Source organism: Euprymna scolopes, chromosome 23, assembly GCF_053919585.1.
Source record: "Euprymna scolopes isolate OS-2025 chromosome 23, ASM5391958v1, whole genome shotgun sequence".
NCBI classification, from domain to species: domain Eukaryota; kingdom Metazoa; phylum Mollusca; class Cephalopoda; order Sepiida; family Sepiolidae; genus Euprymna; species Euprymna scolopes.
In genome coordinates, this window is record NC_136504.1 from 13,160,187 (window position 1) to 13,182,428 (window position 22,242).

Below are 22,242 nucleotides of genomic sequence, written 5' to 3' on the forward strand. Positions count from 1 at the left end.
ATCACCTGAATATCACATTCACTTCATGGGCCTAATCCTACTTCAAATATGTTGTTTTAACATTAATTTTATATTAAAAAAAATGACATGTAAGTTGGATTGGAACAAATTACAACCAACCAAAAAAGAAACAAATAAAATGAGATAAAAGGGCAGGTTAGTAAAGCCCTCTAAACCCATTTTAAGTGTAGCTTGCTACCTATTTTCAGGATTTACAATCCTGGAAACTAACAAATCGATCTCAAAGTGGAAGTGGGAACTAGTGGGTGATAAAAGAAAAATCGGGATAGAGAATGAGCAATGATTGTGATCTCCAAAATAAAGTTTTGTTTTAATAAAATACCTTATATCTATGTATTATCAAGTTTGGATACTTAAATGCTGTGAATGTTCTGAACTCATTATTCAACTTGACTTATGTGTAGTCATGTTAGACAAATCCTAAAATAAAAATAGCGAGTTTTTCTTTTCACTGAAGTTGAAAAATCGGTCATTACAGTATGGGAAATAATAAAGTTCCTTACATCAGACTTTAATCATAATGCATCCAGCAGTTCCTATGTTACTATTTAATCTGTAAGTTGTTAAATAAATCACTAAATAAATCCATATATATTTTTAAATGTACAAAATGCACTTAAGGGTGGAGTATATTGCACGTATATATTATTCTAAATATTTCTTTTTCAAATATTTTCCTTGTAATCTATTGAAAATCGTGAGACAGCTAAAGATTTATTTAAAAATTTGCTAGTCATACTTTGAGTCAGTGGTAAAAATTTAGTTAATTTTCTTAAAAATTTAGAATAGCCAGAAATGGGGAGCATTTTACATTCAATTAATATGTGCAACTAATCCTCCCCTCCCCCCATTAAATTATAAAATAATTGTTTGTTTTTTCAATGTGTTCACACATAATCTCCTAAAAAAACATTGTATCTCAGTCTTTTGGAGGGGTACTTTTGAATGTAGATATAATTGCTTTTTTAATCTGACAAATTTCTAAATTATGTGTTGTAGCCAAGAATTTGATGAACTCATTCTGAGATTTTCATCTATATTTTTAACGTGTGCCAAAACTGAAAAAAATTACAATAAAACATTATTTCAGAGACCAGATAATGAGCAAAGTCAGTACGGTGCCAACAAAATAAAAAGTAAAACTTATTCTAGCATTGTAAATCTCATAATATTAATGATGATATCTCTGAGAGGCTCGTATAAAAGTTTAGCAAATAGGTACAAAAAGAAATTTGAACATTTTAAAAGATTTGATAAAGGAGCAGGCAAGTGAACTCTAGAATATTTACTTTGTTTGCAATAATTTACTATTTAAAAAAAAACAAAGTTTGTTTTGAAAACTTGAATTTTGTCTGGAGAACTTGAAAAGTCCTTGAAAAAGGACATGAAAAATCTGTATGAACCCTTATTAATATGTGCAAATAACCACCCACCTCCCACTAAATTCTAAAATAATTGTTTTTTCAGTGTGTTCATGCATAATCTCCTCAAAAAAAAAAAAAAAAAAAAAAATAGTATCTCATTCTTTTGGATATTTTTAAATGTAGATATAATTGTTTTTTTAATTTCATCTATATTTTTTAATTGAGACTTCAATGTTCACAATGTGGAATAGTTAGCCCACTCAAACAAGACAAATTATGAAGGTAGATTCTGTCACGATTTCTCCATTGCTTATGACCTAACTCAGATTGTTCACGAACTCACCCATGTGCCTGACACTAATGACCAGTATGCAAGTCCCCTAGACCTTTTTCTCACAACTTGCCCTGAGCTATGTTCATCTTCTGTTCTGTCCCCACTGGGATCTTCCAGCCACTCAATTGTCTCTGTTAAGATAAGAACAAAATGTAATAAGTCCTCCGACATACCTCTCCATCGTACAGCATATCGATACTCTATGGCTGACTGGGATAGTTTTCATACATTTATATCAGATCTACCTCTTCGTTCCATGTTTAAAAAGAATGTGTCCTCTATAATATCAGACCTGACAGAATGGTTAATTGTAAGTATAGACCACTTCATACCCTCTAAAAAATTCCAGCAAAAACCTAACAGCCAACCGTCGTTCTCTCCAGAATGTGCTGCTGCCATTGTGCACAGAAATCACTATTTCCATTGCTTCCAACGTAATAGATGTACTTAGACTAAAGCTGCCTTCAGAACTGTCAGCAACCATTGTAAAAGATAATAAAGAACATGAGAGAGTTGTATGCTCAGTCTGTCAAATCCAAAGTAGCTGAGCAGGAGCTTGGTTCCCACCAATTTTGGCAAATAACAAATAGGGTCCTGAACAGAAGTGTGTACTCTATCCCAACCATCATCAACGAACCTGAGGTAATCTTGTCAACATCGGACAAAGCCAAACTCTTTGCCAAAAACTTTGCAGCTAATTCTACCCTTTGCGATCAGAGCTGCCAATCCTCTGTATTTCCTCCTGTCTGAAAATATTTCAGACAAGTGTGAAAATACACTACGTGACTTTTTTTTTTTTTTTTTTTTTTTTTTTTTATTCAATTTTCACCCCAAACAAGGCACAGTGCCACTTTGAAGCAGGGGGCTACTATTAGGGAATTAATTAGCGGGGTCATTATGAAGGGAGAAGAGTAGAAAGATGTTTGTTAACATTACACTTGAACTTCTGCATATCATTGCAATTGGGAAAGCAGAATCCCGGAAGGGAGTTCCAAAGACCCGCAGTTCTGGGGAAGAAACTATTGGAGTAAAAGGCTTTCTTGCACCTAGGGATCTCCACTGTAAAGGGATGAGACTTAGTAGCTTGTCGGGTTTGTCGGGGGTAGTTACGTCGGGGAGGTACAAGTGTTTGCAGTTCGTCAGAGCATTCACCATTAAAGTATTTGTAGAACAGGCAGAGGGATGCAACATCTCGTCGATGGGACAGAGGTTGAAGCCCAGATGACAGTTCAGGACCTATCAGGTTTGCGACTCTTTTTTGAACCCTGTCCAGGAGCAAGAGACAAGCAGCAGATGCACCAGCCCAGATGTGACAACAGTACTCCATACATGGGCGAATGGTTGCCTTATAGAGGTATAGGATACTGTCAGGCGTAAGTAGTTTTCTAGCACGGTAGAGGGAGCCAACCTTCCTTGCAGCAGCCTTGGCAATGCTCTCAATGTATCTATTCCAGTTCACAAAGAAGTGTGTGAACAAAAACCTTGATTCCACTAAAGCAACTAGTCCTGATTATATTCCTATCATAGTGCTCAAAAAGCTTCAACCAGAACTAGTCCCCATACTTACAAAGCTGTTTAAGCATTATCTTAAGGAGAATTGCTTCCCAACACTCTGGAAAACCTCATCAGTATGTCCCGTATTTAAAAATTCAGGTGATCGTTCATCTCCCTCTTAATACAGACCAATCAGTCTCCTATACATCATGAGTAAGTTGCTTATCAACCATTTGAGCAAAAATAACTTCCTCAGTGACATGCAATATGGGTTCCATTCTGCTAGATCTACAGCGGATGTGCTAACAGTTATATCATAGGATTAGCAAATCTCTTGACAGAGGCTTCCTTTCTAGGGCAATTGCTCTTGACATACCAAAGGCCTTTGATAGGGTATGGCATAAAGGTCTACTCTACAAAATCTCCAGCTATGGTATTGCTGGAAATGTCTTTTCAATTATTAAATCATTTCTCTTTGATAGGTTCATAAGAGTAGTGGTCGATGGGCAGAAATCAGAAGCTCACACTATTAATGCTGGAGTCCCTCAGGGTTCCATCCTGGGCCCAACTCTATTCCTGATCTACATCAATGATCTCCCAAATCATATCTTAAGATCATTTGTAAACATTTATGCTGACAACACTACCATCTCTGGCAACACTTCAAAGGCAGTAAATGACCAAGTTATTTCTGATTCTCTCTCCTCTGATATTGATCACGTGGTGCAATCAGGAAAGAGATGGCTGATTATGTTTAATGCATCTAAAGCCAAGCTTCCATCTTTCCATCATCAATGCTCTGATCCCCATCTGGCATCAATTGAAATGAAATGAATGACTCTCATCTTGGGGAGGCTCCATGTTTTGACAAACTTCTAGGTCTGACCTTTACTCTTGATCCGAGATGGAACACGTACATCAAATCTGTTGCCAGGGATGCTGGGAAATGGTGGAATCGTTCTACCATTCCAGTAGATATCTCACTGCTGATGCAATTCTCTACTTGTGTAAGAGCTAAATATGTCCAAGGATGGAGTACTGTTGCCACATCTGGGCAAGAGCTACTTGAAGCAGAGTTCAAAATAGACTTTGTAGCCTAGTAGGGAATGCTCTTTTCTCTCCCTTGCAACATCTTTCCCACAAAAGAGACGTTGTGAACCTGTCTCTGCTTTCTTGTTATTTTCATGGCAAGTACTCGTCTTAGCTCCAATCTATGCCCCCCCCCCCGTCCTGACTTTCACAAAAAACATTCTTCTAGCTGAAACCACTATCAATAATTTCCTCCACTCTTTATCTGTGCCTAAACCTAAACATAAATTCCATGAAAAAAGCTTCTTTCTTAGAACTGCATGCCTGTGGAACCCTGTTCCATTTTCCTGCTTTCCAACTGACTACAATATGGTTGTCTTTACGTCCAACATTAACAAATTCTTGATGAGCCATCCCCTTAAGCAATCTAATTTACCAAATTTCCACTACTAACGATGACTATGACATGTTCCCTTTGACCACAGTACACTCATTAACCCTTACCCTCGAGTGGCCTCTGGACCTTGATAAGTGAGGACTCTTTAGTAAAATAAAAAAAAATTGAAAAAGTACAATAAAACATTATTTCAGAGACCATACAACGAGTAAAGTCAGAGTGGTGCCAGCAAAATAAAAAAGCAAAACTTGTTCTAGCACTATAAATCTCTCAATATTAACAATAATCTCTCTGAGAGGCTCATATAGAAGTTTAACAAATGGGTACAAAAAGAAATTTGAACATTTTAAAAGAATTGATAAGGGAGTGACAATAGAATATTTACTTTGTTTACAATGATTTACTATTTTAAAAAAAATCAAATTAAACTTTGAGAGTCTAATGGTAAATTAAATATTGACTTTTTAATTTTTTTTTTTTTTTTTGATAATCTGGTAGACTAGTGTCCGATCGATAATAATCCGCTGAAAAAATTGAAAAAAAGATAAAAATAAAAATAAATAGATGGGGTAAGATCCTTTAGGTCCGCCGACAAACAATTATTTATTTACATGTAGAGAGGTTCACTTTCTTATCATTAGAATATGGTTCTGCTCAGCTCGAAGAAACTATCTTTCCAAGCATTATCTCCTCTTTGGGAAATGGGGGGAGGGGGGAACTGAACTATGGCCGTCGTCCTCATCACCGAGGAATGCCAACCACCCAAAGCGCACACACTTGATTTCCAGCGTTATATCATGACCTTCTTAATACTTTGTGTCAAACCTGGTCAGCTTTACGGAGTCAGACGGGAGGGTTAGGGATGCCCCCACCCCCTCCTCAAAAGGGCATTGGGTGGTAATAAAGAATATCCTGGATTGAATCCGTCAGCATTCTCCAATAGGCGCAGCTTAGACGACTGCTAATAACCCCCCCCCCCCACAGAAGAAGGTAATGCATTAGAAAATGAGACGTGTCTTTAGTGACACGCCGTAGACATTAAAGTAGCTAGACAAGGAACGTTCCGGTTGTGCGTACATCTATTATCTACACCCACGCAAATTCTGCAGACATAAAAACTGGAACTCGATAATTGTTGTGGATGTATTTCAGAGCAGTACCACGTGACAGGGTGTCTACTTTTTATCCAATTGGTATTCAAAGAAAGCAAATGTTATAATTAAGACAAGCGTATGGTAGCAAGAAAAACGTAAACACGGAGATTGTGTATATACATATATATACATATATTTATTCTCGACAAATGAGATGTTAGAAGAAAAAAAAAAAAGAAAGAAAGGATCGTTAGTATTTACTCAAAGTTGACTGGGACGATGATAAGGTATCGGCTGTGGCATCGTTGGTGAGAAGAGAGGTGGTTGAATGTTTAACTCGTGCGTCGGTGAAATAACAGTCGTGGCGACGGTGGAGACGACGACTAAGACGGCGTCGAAAACGGCGGACGCAGCAACGAACGCGAAGCGTGATGTGTTTGGTTTGACTGGTCGGTCTGTCTAAACTGCCGATTTGAACATGCTGCCCCTTTTTTATATCGAGGGTCGATGAAAAAGTGGCTCGAGAAAGCCTGTGTTTAATTTAGGCGGGAGGCATTGTTATTGGCCGAAAAATATAAATGTTATTTTGCCAATGCCTGCGGAATTGCGTGTAAATCGCCTGAGATTTGTATTTCTGTTTTATAACAAAGCTCCCCCAGATCTCAGACAGATTTACAATTTGTGGGTGTGTTTAGTAGTGTAGTGTTTAGATCATGACAAAGTCCCTGAAGCGGGTGGGGAGGTTCCCTCTTGTTGTTCTCACCGGGGGTAGGGTCGGGATAGTGTTATTGTCGTGTGGTGATGATGTTGAGGGATTCATGTTTTGATTTTGTGGGGGGTTATTTGGAAAATGTTGTGTGGCGTGAAGCTGGTTGGTGTTGCAAGGTGGGGGCAGGGGGTTTCTTTTGCACAAATGCGGTGGGCGAGGGGCCAAGCATCTGATATGTGCGCGGTGGATCTAGGCTGTATCGCCCTTTTCATTTTGCACCTGAGACATCATGTCATTTGTTTTTATGATTGTGAAGTCACCTACCCATGGTAGATGAGATGATTGTGCCGTTGCTGATTGTGGCCGATGGAGTAAAACTTTATCACCTACTTGTATCGGGTCTCAACAGGTAAGGTGATGGGTGCCTTTCTCAAGTTTGTGATCGGCCTCGTCGTTGGCCAGGGTGACATGGTGGTGGACCTGTCTTAGCAAAGCATTGATTTGCATGCCATATGCTCCCGGGTCGTCACTTTTAATTTGATTATTATGAAGCGTAGGCAAACCAATGTTGGGGTGACGACCGGTGATTGCATAATGAGGGGAGACACCGGTAGCGTCATGGCGTTCATGGATGAGACTACCGATTCGAGGACGTCAGTCCATTCACAATTCCTCTCCTCGCATAGCATGTATAGGGCATTTTTCATTGTTCGATGTTGCCGCTCAATGTTCCCCGAGCTTTGTGGACGCCAGGGGCAGTGGAGCTCCTGTGTGATGGACAGCTGGTCACAGAATTGTCTATAGACTTCTCCCGTGAAGTGTGTGCCCCGATCAGAGGAAACTATTCTTGGAATTTCCCTGTGCCGAAGAAAAAACTGAAACAACCCACGGACCGCGTCAATGGCACGGTCCCTTGCACATGGTATCGCCGTGAAATACCGACTAAAGCTGTCCAAAATCGTCAGTATGTACCGTTTTCCTTTCGAATTTGGCATTGTTACAAAGTCGATAAAGACCAGCTCGAATGGCCTTTTTTCACGTTTGCAGTGACCCATCGGCCAGTGGGTGCGTTTACCATAGTTCCCTTTGCATTTTGCGCAGGTTTCGCAAGAGTCGACATAGGCCTTAATGTCGCGGTTCTTGAACTCCCACCAGTAGCCGGACAAGAGTTCTCGCATGCGAGTGATGCCTGAGTGGTTGCTGTCCTCGTGGGCCTGGAAGAGGTATCTGGGACGAAGTTTATATGGCACAACCAGTTTGGAGGAGTTATTGCTGTCCCTCATCATCAGCACGGCGGTACCCGGTTCCAGAAAAAATTGTTGGAAGTGATGTTTGAAGAGCGTAGCTCGGTGATCGCTAGGATCAAAATGTGGTTCACTGGGGTTGGTTGACTGGAGGGCACTGATGATCTTTGCTAAGGTTTCATCCTTCTGTTGTTCGTTTGCAACGCCTAGGTTGGTTGCAGATTTTCTCCGTAGGGATGGGAGATGAGTGGTATGCGAAGAATGCATTGCTGATACGTTCTTGGGTGTGGGCGTCCCGTGTTGTGTGTGTCTTGGGAATGAGTTGTAGACTGTGTGAGTCGTTGAGGCACCAAGATGGGATGTATATGCGTAAGGTTGATCCACTTAGCTCGAAAGTCTGGCCTGCTGGGGTCGGGTCGTGTGGAGTTTTGATTTTTCTTTGTCCATTACCTCTGCTGAGCATGTCGGCCCAAATGTTGGATTCACCCTCGATGTATTCCAGGACAAATTTATAGCATGAAATTTCTTCCTGCCATCTTCGTATTTTGGCGTTATTGAATTCTCGTTGATCCAAATATGTTAGTGATCGATGGTCGGTGAAGAGAACAAAAGGGCAGCTTCGGAGAAAATAATCGAATTTGATTATCGCCCACTTGACAGCGTAGGCCTCCCGTTCCATCGTGGACCAGTTCTGTTCTGTGGAGTTAAAAGTATGGGAGGCAACAGCGACGATATTTTTCTTCCCGTTGTCAGTCTCTTGCATTAGTATCGCACCACATGCCACGTCGCTAGCGTCGGTGGTGAGTGTAAACAGCTTGGAAAAATCCGGAAATGAAATGATGGGTGGTGAAGAGAGTCGTTCTTTAATTTTTTTGAAGGCTTTGTCGGCGCTCTCTGTCCATATGAAGGGTTTATTGATCTTGTTGAGATCATGTATGGGAGACATGAGTTTTGAGAATGTGCCTGACCTGATTTGTTCCTGCAGGCGCGTCTCAAAGAACTGTCTGATCCATACCAGTCGGCCGATGAGGCTTTGTAGCTCCTTCTTTGATGTTGGGGGCTTCATTTCTCGGATAGCTCGAATGTATTCGGGGTCAGGCTTGAAGCCTTCCTTGGTTATAATGCGACCCAGGAATTTTGCCTCGGTTGTGAGGAATGAGCACTTGTCAGGGTTTAGTTTGAGTCCAAAATTTCGGAGGGCGGTGAAAAGTTGTTCTAGAGCGAGTAAGTATTCGTCAAAAGTTCTTGCGTGAACCAAATTGTCGTCAATGTAGGACGAGATGTTATCACGCGACGTGACTGTAGCCAGAGCTTCTGCTACACAGTGGGAAAAGACCTGTCCGGCCGAAGTAAGACCGAAAGCCAAACGAGTGTATTGGTAGCACTGGTCTTTCCACGTGAATGCGGTTTTGTGTCGGTCTTGCTGATCGATTTCGATTTGCCAATATCCGCTGCGTAGATCTAGGGAAGCAAAGTATGTGTTGCCTTTGCCGATCTTGTTGAATAACTGGTCAATTCTCGGTATTGGGTAAGGGTCTAGATCAACCAAGACCTTGTTCTGTGTCCTTTTGAAATTGGCTACTACGCGGACCGAACCGTTTTTCTTGCGCACGGCGAACACTGGGCTATTGAAGCCTTTGAGGTCGGTGCATTTTTCAATGACGCCTTCATTTGCCATGCGATTGATTTCCGCGTCGACATCTGCTTCTAAGGCCTGGGTGATCGGGTGTTGCTTTTGACTGCGGGACTGACCGTTGGTTGGTATGCGGATGGGTCGGATGAATGTCCCCTTTTTGCTGTTATTTGTACCAATGATGTCTGCATATCTAATGAGTAGGTCAGCTGTAGCCCCCAATTCGTCACGACGAAGGTGGCTTGGTAATGACAGTCCAGTGTTTTGCTTCAGCCAGGTAAGTTTTTCCTCTAGTGTCCGGTTGTTGGGCTGGAGTTTCGTAGTTAAGTGACTTCGGAAGACAGCGGTTTGGGGTTCAAATGCCGAAATGTGGGTTAACGAAGCCGGCGGTGTGATGGGCGCTGAGTGTGTTAGGTGTCCCGAGGGAAGTATACATCTGAATTCTACGGTAGAGTTCTGGTTGTCAATTACGTATGAGTTGAGCGTGTTATGGCGCAGGATATTTTGGCCAATCAGAATTGGAGTGTTTTGGGTTGTTACGAGTACATTCACCCCTCTAAAAGTGTGGGGAGTCAAAACTGCCAATAGTGACATCACTGGTTAATTCGTCGAAGGCAGTGATGCTGCCGTTGATGCCTTTCACTCGAATGTCAGTGTGGGCAATGTGTTTCTTAGCTTCTTTTGGAAGCTGACATAAACGGATGATGCATGTAGAGCATCCCGAGTCTAGCATTGCGATGGCAGAGAAATAAATATCTTTGATTCTGAAAACAGACTGGACGAGTGGTGACTGGTGGTCAGGTCCTTGATGATTGAACATGTGATGGTTGATGTGGGGGTAGGGTGAACGAGCCATCACATCTCGTCCTGCCTGAAGTGAAAATCCTGGAGGTTTGTGGATTGTTGCGGCAATGTGGGTCTATCGGCTGATGGGTCGTCATCTGTCATGGCGATGTGGGCTTGAGCTTGGGTATGAGGTGGGTGACGAAATGGGCAGTCACGCCCACGGAAGCAGGGTCGACCTCCAAGGTAATTCTGACACAGTGGCGGTCTATGCTGGCGCTTCTTGTGGTATTGAGGGCGGTCCTGTCTTTGTTGTTGGTTGGTTGGGCCGGTTTGTTGAGGGTGTGGCTGCCTACTAGATCGGGGTGATAGGTTCGACTTGGGTGGCACATTCTCCCGATTTGACTGCCATGGTCTTTGAGTGTAAAATGATTCCTGGGCAGTCGCGTGTGTGAGATCAGATTTTATACCGCGATCGAGGTACCTTTGGGCCTCGCAAGCTATACCGATCGCGTTGTAGTGGGAGTCCATAGTTTTGACCAAGTGGGGGTAAAGACTTGGGTTCCAAGCCTTCACCTTCTCGCTCATCAGCATCGCGCCTATGATGGAAACAAGGCCGTCCACTGTTAGTTCGGTGTTTTTATCTTTTTTAAACTTGTTTTTAATGTGGACGGCCGCATCTCTGAGGATGCTTTCTAGGTGAGATGCGAAGTCCGGTAGTCTCTCGTCATCCAGTCGCTCCAGGTCCCAGGCACAGCTAAGGTGTTGAAAATTCGTCATCTGGCTGCCATGTGCTGCCTGTAGGTAGTCCTTCAACGCGTTGAACGTGGATGTGTCAGCCTTCGAATCGACCATTTGTTGAAAGATTCCCTGGTCGAGGAGATCCTTCGCAGATTTGACAAACTCGCCCTCTAGACTGGGGTAGTTGTTTAATTCCGGTGCGACGTGGATGGCGTAAGCCTTGGACAGCGCTGTGATAAACTGGTTGACATCGTTACCCGGTCGGAAGGACTTTTGCTGCCTCATAATGTCCTGTATCGTCTGCTGCCGTATAACCAGACTGTAGTCGCCTTCCGATCGGTTTGTGTGGGGTGTTGTTGAGGTTGATAGCCTCATAGCCGACAACATTTCGTCGATGTCCTCCTGTAACTCGCGGAGGGTATGTTCCGATGGTTGTGTGTCTCTGGTTTTTATGTTGAACATAACATCAGTGCTTTCTGTTCCCGGATAAGGGTAAAAAGTTCAGCTCGTGTGAAGTCTGAATATTTGTTCATATTTTCCTTGCTGCACGCTCTGACACCAATGTTATAATTAAGACAAGCGTATGGTAGCAAGAAAAACGTGAACACGGAGATTGTGTATATACATATATATATACATATATTTATTCTCGACAAACGAGATGTTAGAAGAAAAAAAAAAGAAAGAAAGAAAGGATCGTTAGTATTTACTCGAAGTTGACTGGGACGACGATAAGGTATCGGCTGTGGCGTCGTTGATGAGAAGAGAGAGGTGGTTGAATGTTTAACTCGTGCGTACTGCGTCGGTGAAATAACAGTGGTGGCGACGGTGGAGACGACGACTAAGACGGCGTCGAAAACGGCGGACGCAGCAACGAACGCGAAGCGTGATGTGTTTGACTGGTCGGTCTGTCTAAACTGCCGATTTGAACATGCTGCCCCTCCCCTTTTTTATATCGAGGGGCGATGAAAAAGTGGCTCGAGAAAGCCTGTGTTTAATTTAGGCGGGAGGCATTGTTATTGGCCGAAAAATATAAATGTTATTTTGCCAATGCCTGCGGAATTGCGTGTAAATCGCCTGAGATTTGTATTTCTGTTTTATAACACAAATTTCAAAAATATTTTTCTGACTGTTTTCACTGGAGCAATCTGTCACCTATAAAAAAAAAAAAGGTACTGCGCGCGAAACTCAATCAGTCGAAGCCAGCATGTCGAGGTTTGACGCAAAGCAACCAACATAATTTTGCGCGCATCACACGAAAGTCCTACCATGATTAGCGAGAAATGATCTTTTCCTTTTCGGTTAGAAAAAAAGAAAGAAAAATTTTTCTGAAAAAAAAAAATGACATTCTGCCTCAGTCAGAGAAAATTTCGCCGTCACATCACTGATGCCTGGTATCACAGCCGTGGCGTGAGCATCTCTCAACCTCTAACAAAAAATAAAAATAAATGATGTCAGAATCCGAACCAAGACGAAGTTGAATTTAAACGTTCATAATATGATTTTTATTTAACAAAAGAAAGAAAAATAATTTTTGTATTTTGATATGCGTGTGCCGATTTAACACGCGGGAGAAAGATTAAATCGTCCATTGTTTAACAACACGTGGAAATGTTTTTGTAAAGAAGTGTTCTGAAAATAATTGCTATGTTTTTAACGTGCTGTAAAGCCGCTAGGACTTTATATATATATTTTTTTAAAAGAGTCTGATAGGATTTGAATTAAAATAGGTAATGAAAAGCAAGAGGACGAAATCTTTCTCTGACTGAGGCAGAATGTCATTTTTTTTTTTCAGAAAAATTTTTCTTTCTTTTTTTCTAACCGAAAAGGAAAAGATCATTTCTCGCTAATCATGGTAGGACTTGTGAATGTCGACCAAATCCGCTCTATGCCCATAAAACTAATTAACGAAATGCCCCCCCACCCACCTTTGATGAAAAGTGAAAATAAATGTTTGTTTTTTTTGTTTTGTTTCGTTTTTTTTTAATTTGATTTTTCGGTTTTACAGATAGACAATAATAACCTACGTTTTTTCTTTCGCATTTTTCTTTAAGTCACAAAAAGAACAACGATGCTGCTGCCTGCATTGCTGCGGCTTCTATTCCAAATCTCCGCCAAATTATTTTTCTTTAAGAAATAATAATGGCAATTTAGCTAAGATCTACCGCAGCATCTTTTTGGGAAATATAATTTTGTTTATATTGAAGTTATTTACTTTCGTACTTACGATTCTGTTTGCAAATGTAAATAAACGTGTTGTAAAATGGAGCCCAGCTAATCGTGTTTGTTTATCAGAGCACGAGCACGGTGAAGATCGAAAAATCCTCTCTCCAAGAAAATAGACAAATCACCGTTACAACTTTGAGTGCTTCTTTAGAGTGGCACTTTTATTGCGATGAAGAACTTTTATAGCGCTTTCTACACTATTAGGACGAAATTTTGTAGTCGATAATTGGAGTTTTCAGATTAAAAACAATGGTTTCTACTATTTTTTTTTTTGTCAATTCTAATAAGTTACAATGGTAGCTTCCTAATTATACGGCCGAAATTACCTGAATATTACAGAATTATTTAAAAAAACAGAAAAAAAAACAGCTTTAATCGTGTTAGAAGGTGAAAAATTGAGGCCATCTTGTTTAAATCGAAAAAGAAAATTACCCCCCCCTTTGAACTCTCCTGTGTCGAGCGTTTTCTTCAAATTCTATTTTTTTAATAAATAATTTCTACCTTATCGATTTATGTAATTTTTGGATATAAATCATCTTAAAAATCTGAAGAATACGTAGTTTTCATGTGATTACGTTTTCCGAAATTTTGTCCCAATAGTGTAAGCGGGAAGCGCCAATTTTATATTGAACCTACTTGTCAGAAATGAATATGGTACTGGTCGCGGTAAGAGTTCCCTGCCGAACACCCTCAAAAAACAATAACTTCTCCCCGCGCAGCCGCAAAGGACATGTTTTAGTTGCCATAGTAACAACACTTTTTATCGACATTGTTTTACTGTTTATGAATATTGAAATAAAAGACATTACTACACATTTATTAATAATATCTCACTTTTAATCACTTTTATCGACTTTTTAAAACTTTTTTTTACTCTTTTTAAATGACAACGTTAATGTTTATGAATATTGAAATAAAACATATTACTACACATTTATTAATATCTTTTTTTTTACTGTTTATGTGTCAATTTTATCGACTTTTTCTTTTCTTATATTGAAATATTATATATATGAAATATTGAAATTATTCTTATATTGAATATTGAAATAAAAGACATTACTACACATTTATTAATAATATCTTCTTTTTTTTTTTACTGTTTTACTGTTTGTGTCACTTTTATCGACTTTTTCTTTTCTGTTTTAAATGACTACGTTTTACTGTTTATGCGTCACTTTTATCGACTTTTTCTTTTTTAATAGCATTTTCTTAAAATGAATATTAAAATAATTTCCCAACTTTTTTCAGTTTGGCAGAAAAGTAAATTATCTTGCCTTTGATAACATTTATCTGTTATATATTTGTTTTTTGACAACTTTTTCGAATCTATGTGTACAGTAATACAAACCCTAAATGTATTATTCTATCACCATTTTGTGGTACTAGTGCACTTATTGATCCGTGCTGAAATAACGTTATTATTTAAAAAGCCATTCTTAACACGGGGAGGGTGTTTTGTACCTATTCTCTACTTTAACCTTACAATTGAATAAAAAAAAACATTAAACTTTAAGCTTAGAAATACGATTTAAAATATAGCGCGGATCATAAGTGCACTAGCATCCATTTTCTTATTAATAAATGTTTCGTAATTATTTTTCTTTTAATATTCATAAACAGTAAAAACGTCGTCATTTAAAAAGAAAATGCTATTTAAAAAAGAAAATAACATTGATTAAACGTAAGTAAATTTATTATTCTATCATCATTTTGTGGTAAATAAATTTCAAGAACCGCCGACAGATGTCGTTATAAAAAAAAGTAGTTACCTCCCTTTGTTCAAACTAATTATATCGACCACTTCTCCTTTCTGAAAGCCCTATTTTGATTGGCTAGGATGAAGCTCCTTGGCCAATCAACAAACATTTAATATAAGCAGAATTCTGGAAAAACAGATTCGCCCTCTTTTTGAATCAATCGTTTGCAAGAACCTTTTCTTTGTAATATTTTCAATTTAATATACATAATTTTCTCCAATTCTTGTGTGAGTTCAGCAATCTTTATTTCTGTATTTCCCACTTCCTACTTCAACAAGACACCAGCTCCCGGCAATCGCCATATTTTGCAAAACTAAATAACGTTTAGCAGCTTGTTGTGAAGAAAAAAAAAAATAAAAGGGAAGAGAAGATTTGAACTCCTGAGGATATTTGCAAGGAAAATGGAAAAAGGAATACCAATTTGAGAAGTCCCTCTTAAAAAAAAAAAAAATTATTTCGTTTCCAAAAAAAAAAAACGAATAAATAGTATTTCTGCCTTTGTTAAAGGTTTAAAATTCAATGAACATTTAAAAAAAAAAAAAATTATTTCGTTTCCAAAAAAAAAAACGAATAAATAGTATTTCTGCCTTTGTTAAAGGTTTAAAATTCAATGAACATTTTAAAAGAAAAAAAAAATTTATTTCGTTTCCAAAAAAAACGAACAAATAGTATTTCTGCCTTTGTTAAAGGTTTAAAATTCAATGAACATTTTAAAGGAAAAAAAAAATTTATTTCGTTTCCAAAAAAAAACGAACAAATAGTATTTCTGCCTTGGTTAAAGGTTTAAAATTCAATGAACATTTTAAAGGAAAAAAAAAAAAAAATTATTTCGTTTCCAAAAAAAAAAAACGAACAAATAGTATTTCTGCCTTTGTTAAAGGTTTAAAATTCAATGAACATTTTAAAGGAAAAAAAAAATTTATTTCGTTTCCTAAAAAAAAAAAACGAAAATTCAATGAACATTTTAAAAGAAAAAAAAAAAAATATTTCGTTTCCTAAAAAAAAAAAAAAACAAACAAATAATATTTCTGCCTTTGTTAAGGGTTTAAAATTCAATGAACATTTTAAAAGAAAAAAAAAATTTATTTCGTTTCCAAAAAAAAAAACGAACAAATAATATAATATTTCCTGTTGTATTATTAAAAGTTTGAAACTTTCTACCGACTGAAGTTCGCGTAAAGCAGGCATCATTCGTTCAAGAGCGTGGCGTCTTACATACGAATGTAAATAAACATGGCCTCCTTATATAAGGGCGATAACTCCACTTATGCAAACTTCCGTCCAAGGGCCATAACTACATTTATGCTAAGTTCCGTCCAAGGGCCATAACTCTTCTCGGCCTATACACAGACATTATCAACAATACTCCCACAAAATTTAACTTGTTTAAAAAAAAAAAACAACTTAAAACCATCATCCTTTCCCAAAACAAAACAACTGTAAAATGGATGATTTCCGGACCTTGAAGGGTGTTAGGGCGCTCATGGACTCCAGAAACGTGTTAAAGGAAGATATTTCCCTTAACACGGACATGTTGGAAGAACGCGAAGGTTTGAGAAAAAAAACCTTCCAGGAGGAAGAAGCTATAATTAAGGAGTTGCAGATTGAGGTCCGCTCCTTAAATGATAAAATTAAAGGGCTGTGTATAAAAGCAGAACTTGATTTAAGGGAGTGTGGATTTGTTGAGGAGCAAAGGAGGGAAATTGGCTTTCGAGCTAATATTAATGATCGCCTTGCCGACATTGAAAATTCTATTGAAAACCCCACCACATCACGGAAAAATGAACCTACCTCTGTACCTTTGCTTTCTGTCCCCAAGTTGCAGTGTGCCACCTTTAGTGGGATCAATCCTTCCAAATTTGAATATAAAAATTTTATTGCTCAATTCAAAAACTGTACTGAGTCTATTGATTCCGGCAGGGCAAAATTAGCCTTATTGAAAGGGTATTTGAGTGACTATGCCTTGCAATTGGTTTCCCATCTGACCTTGGAGGATGGTAATTACGATGTAGCGGTGGATTTGCTGACCAAGGAATTCCTGGATGTCCCCTTTATAATAAGTGAGATCTTCAAGCAGATCATTTCTACTTCTCCTCAATATGACCCTGAATTTGTGGCTGTGAAGCGATATCTTGCTGAGATGAGAGCGGATTTATCCGAATTGAGAACTCATATCTGATAGATTTTTTTGAGGAGAACTCCCCCGGATTTTTGCTGGTCAGCCATATTATATACGAAAAGTTGCCAGTTGCCTTGAGAAGGGAAATTAACCACAGAGTGGGCACGAGTTACCCGTCTCTAACACAAATTTTTGAAAATTACAATGAGGCAGTTCGTGCTCTGTCTCGAAATAAAAAACTTTTTCGGGTTACGGAAAACCCCTCGAAGGGCAGGTCAAGACCTATGAAAAAAAGAATGGTGATGCTGCTCTACAGAATTTCACTACAAGCTCTTCTGGGGCATATTGCAAACTGCACATCACGTGGCCACACTATGCTAAAATGCACCAAGTTTGCATCTTATGAAGCCAGAGTTGAAAGGTGCAAGCAACTGAAACTGTGTACAGGATGTTCCAGCTTAAAACATAAAAGTGAGAATTGTCCTGGACTCCAGAGCAAATCACCCCTCACGTGCAGCTTATGCCTTTCAAAGGCGCATATTGCACCCCTGTGCAACACTAAGAGAGTGGTTTCTCTATTCTCTCACGTTTATGAAAACGAAATCATATTGCCTGTTGTAGCTATTTCTTTAAATTATGAATCTGAGAAAGCTACTATTAACTGCCTATTGGACACAGGGAGTCAGCGTTCATATTTTTCTAAGAAAATATTAAAGGAGCTGAAGTATCTTGATGGAAATTCTGATCCAACCGATTATCAAATGAAGACCTATGCGGGTGTGACTATGAAGCGATTTGAACAGGTTGTCTTGAACGTTACTGTGGGAAAGGGGAAACAACTCCCTATTCCTGTTTTAATCGATGATGGATTCAGTATGCAGTTTGAGTTCGCCAGCTTTGGCCAAGTGAAGTCCAACCTGAATGAGTTGAAACACAGATTGGCATTTTCAAATGAAAAACAGGGTGATTCCATAACAATTCAGGGTATCCTGGGAGTTGACATATTTCAGTTCATGGAGGGTTCTAGAATCATTAAATGTATGAATGGACAGGCCTGGGATTTGCCTCAAGGGATTGCCCCATTTGGTAATGTACAACACTTTTTGTATCCTCATCAAGTCAGTCCTGTGAGATGTGGAATTTCCAAAACAATTGTCAATTATCATACTACAATATCCAAATATGCCCATTGCCCATAGAAGTGGCCTACGAGTACTTTGAGCTGTCTGAGCCCGGAAAATAAGTGTCATGTGGAAAGTGTTTTCCATAATACATTGAGTGAAGCTGTTAGGGAACCACTGATTCCATTTGACAGGTTCTCGGACTTCAACAAGTTGTGTCGATCAACTGCTTTCGTATTCAAGTTTGTGCATCGATGCAGAAAAGTGAAGGAACATTCAGATCCAAAACAGACAGCCACGAATTACCTGATAAAGATGATGCAATTGCAATCGTTTGAAAAGGAAATTGCTTATTTGAAGAATCCTCTTGACAGGGAAATCCCAGTGCTGGTGAAGAATCTTAACGTTTTCATCGATTCTGATGGGATTTTGAGAGTGGATGGTAGAATTGCCAATTCGACAAGATATGACTACAATTTAATCTATCCAATATTGCTTGCAAAACATCACTCTCTTACAAAATTACTGATTATGGATAGCCATAATCGATGCAGGCATTTGGGTATTGGTACGACAGTGACCAAATTGCGGTTATCCGGATACTGGGTCCCACAGGCAAGACAGTCTGTGAAGACTGTGATTTCTAACTGCAATACCTGTAGGAAATTCAACAGCCTAGCCTTCAAATACCCCAAATTGACAAATTTGCCAAAACACTGTGTTAGATTAATCAATCCTTTCCAACACACAGGCATAGACTACACAGGTCACATCTGGGTACAAAGAGATGGAAAGTCTCATAAAATGTATTTATTAATTTTCACATGTATGAACGTGAGGGCTGTTCACATTGAACTTGTACCTGATATGAGCACACAAGCCTTCATTCAAGCCTTGATTCGGTTTTCAAATACCTATGGAGTTCCCAGTCACATATACAGTGACAATGCACGTTCCTTTAATGCAGCCTTAGGTGGTGATGTAATTAAACATCACATAAACAGTAATGAGTTCTGTAACTCATATTCAAGCGCTGGCATTAAACACATAAAAATACCCTTATACTCCCCTTGGGTTGGAAGTACTTGGGGAAGAATGATCAGAGTGATAAAGTCATGCCTATTCAAAACACTTGGCCGATCTAAAATCAGTTATTTTAACCTTCTAACCCTTCTATCAGACATCAAAAGAGCCGTGAACTCTCGACCTCTGACCTACAGATGCTCTACCGATATTGATCTGCTTCCCTTAACACCCAACTGCTTCACTCATCCAAATATAAACTGTGAGCTCTCCTTCCAATCTGACACACCCAGTTTGGTTGAGACAGAACCAATAACTAGGTCTCTCCTTGTGAGTACCTTGGAAAGCAGAGAGGAATTAATATCTAAATTCAAAGAGATGTGGCACGATGAATATTTGCTAAGTCTGAGGGAGAGTTGCAAGGATTTACACGAAATCGAATTTCACAATAAAATAAATATCAACGACGTAATACTCGTCAAGAATCCGGCCAAGTCCAGGCCCTTCTGGAAGCTGGGCAGAGTTATTGAGCTACTTAGTGGTAACGATGGCAAGGTTCGTTCTGCTCGAATAAAAAGAGGTGATGGTGCAGTGGAAACACATAGCCTCAAACATTTATATCCGTTGGAGTTATCACTCACTCATAACCACTTTCCTGACACCCCAGCAGATGAGGAATCTGATGAATTTGCATCCCACCCTATAGAAGAATGTAGGGACCCATCGGAACCTTCAGAAGAAATGGCCAATTACAGGCCTAAAAGGATCAAGAAATCCACATCTAATCCTGAATACATTTATTATTAAAAAAAAAAAATTTTCCATTGTAAATGGGCCATAATAATGCCCAACACATTAAGGTATATTCTACCTGTTAAATATTTCTATTAAACAGAATATTCTGTACAATTTAATTTATACATTACATTTATTATTAAAAAAAAAAAAAGAAAATTTGCATTGTAAATGGGCCATAATAATGCCCAACACATTAAGGTATATTCTACCTGTTAAATATTTCTATTAAACAGAATATTCTGTACAATTTAATTTATACATTACATTTATTATTAAAAAAAAAGAAAATTTGCATTGTAAATGGGCCATAATAATGCCTAACACATTAAGGTATATTCTACCTGTTAAATATTTCTATTAAACAGAATATTCTGTACAATTTAATTTAAACACTTTACGTAGCAATCACAAATATTGTAACTGATTGCCTTTATATAGCATGTAACGATTTCAATCGTCGCATTATTTGTTGTTGTTGGGAGAGTATAAAAAAAAGTAGTTACCTCCCTTTGTTCAAACTAATTATATCGACCACTTCTCCTTTCTGAAAGCCCTATTTTGATTGGCTAGGATGAAGCTCCTTGGCCAATCAACAAACATTTAATATAAGCAGAATTCTGGAAAAACAGATTCGCCCTCTTTTTGAATCAATCGTCGGCCTATAGACAACTATGGAAAATCTCTCCTAAATTTGCCGCCGAATTTTGATTGAACTTTTTCAGGGAGCCGTCCAAGACTTTTGGACGATAAAGAACTTTTTATTGGACTTCTAAAGCCGCAAACACAATTAGTTTTGCAAGAACCTTTTCTTTGTAATATTTTCAATTTAATATACATAATTTTCTCCAATTCTTGTGTGAGTTCAGCAATCTTTATTTCTGTATTTCCCACTTCCTACTTCAACAAGACACCAGCTCCCGGCAATCGCCATATCGTTTGTCAGCCAAAGAACCGGGGTCGATAACTATTGTTGTAATGAAAAATAAGTTTCATTTAACACACAAAACTAAAAACACATAGAAATGAAAAAAGTTGGGAAATTATTTTAATATTCATTTTAAGAAAATGCTATTAAAAAAGAAAAAGTCGATAAAAGTGACGCATAAACAGTAAAACAGTAAAAAAAAAAGAAGATATTATTAATAAATGTGTAGTAATGTCTTTTATTTCAATATTCAATATAAGAATAATTTCAATATTTCATATATATAATATTTCAATATAAGAAAAGAAAAAGTCGATAAAATTGACACATAAACAGTAAAAAAAAAAGATATTAATAAATGTGTAGTAATGTATTTTATTTCAATATTCATAAACATTAACGTTGTCATTTAAAAAGAGTAAAAAAAAAGTTTTAAAAAGTCGATAAAAGTGATTAAAAGTGAGATATTATTAATAAATGTGTAATAATGTCTTTTATTTCAATATTCATAAACAGTAAAACAATGTCGATAAAAAGTGTTGTTACTATGGCAACTAAAACATGTCCTTTGCGGCTGCGCGGGGAGAAGTTATTGTTTTTTGAGGGTGTTCGGCAGGGAACTCTTACCGCGACCAGTACCATGAATATTGTATATTCCAAAAAATCACAAAAATTGATCAAATAGTTTTTTTTTTTATTACGAAAAATAAATGTGCAGTTTTTTACCGATAAGTTACAGACGAGATCATGTTTTACTAGTGAACATAAGGGGAGGTAATCAATGATTGTTTTGACAGTTTCCACGTGCATTAGGGTTGTCTGCTCTTTCCCTGGATATTTGTTTCTTTTTTTTTTGTTTGTTTTTTTCACCTTCATCGAAACAGAGTAAATTGTGATTTTCTTGAATAAAAAAATAAAACTACTTGATCAATTTACGTGATTTTTGGAACATTTCATCTTCGTCCCGTAACTGTTACGTAACAAACATTTTTGTATTTGTTTTAATTAATTGCCGCCATAAGTGCCAATCTGAACAAGCACCCAAGTTTGTTCCAATATTACAAAAAATCTAGTAAGACTAACTCTTATTTGTAAGAAACAAAAATCGTCGCACGAAAGGAACGAAAAACAAATTGGTGGGCAAATTCGAGCTATTGTCAAGCCTCGATAATTGACCCAAAATCGCAAATTAAACAAAATACTGGTATAACATTACATTTTCGCAAGATTGGTGACATTTATTGGATGCTGTATGTAGGAGGACATCTATCCTTCCCTACAAGAACTACAAAAACCCAACATCGTCATCTCCCCTGACAATGATATACATGCGACTGGGGACGACCGCCTGTGAATTTGATATTCCCTTGAGACTTCTTCGTTTTTGAAGGAAGTCAATTAAAAAATCAGTTGTTTATTTTGTAATG

The 22,242-nt window shown here is 38.2% G+C and overlaps 2 protein-coding genes across 2 annotated transcripts in view; one reads left to right on the plus strand and one right to left on the minus strand.

The window, feature by feature from the left end:
- Positions 1–13,228, minus strand: part of LOC145245762 (deoxyuridine 5'-triphosphate nucleotidohydrolase-like) — a 48,353-nt gene extending 35,125 nt beyond the window's left edge. The window contains exon 1 of the mRNA XM_080107370.1: positions 13,071–13,228. The gene's annotated coding sequence lies outside the window, so the exon portion shown is untranslated. The remainder of the gene's footprint in view (positions 1–13,070) is intronic.
- A 5,156-nt stretch (positions 13,229–18,384) lies between these two features.
- Positions 18,385–19,899, plus strand: LOC145245590 (uncharacterized). The gene has a single exon (XM_080107165.1). It carries the CDS (start codon positions 18,385–18,387, stop codon positions 19,897–19,899), a length of 1,515 nt encoding a protein of 504 aa, XP_079963291.1.
- Positions 19,900–22,242: the final 2,343 nt, after the last annotated feature.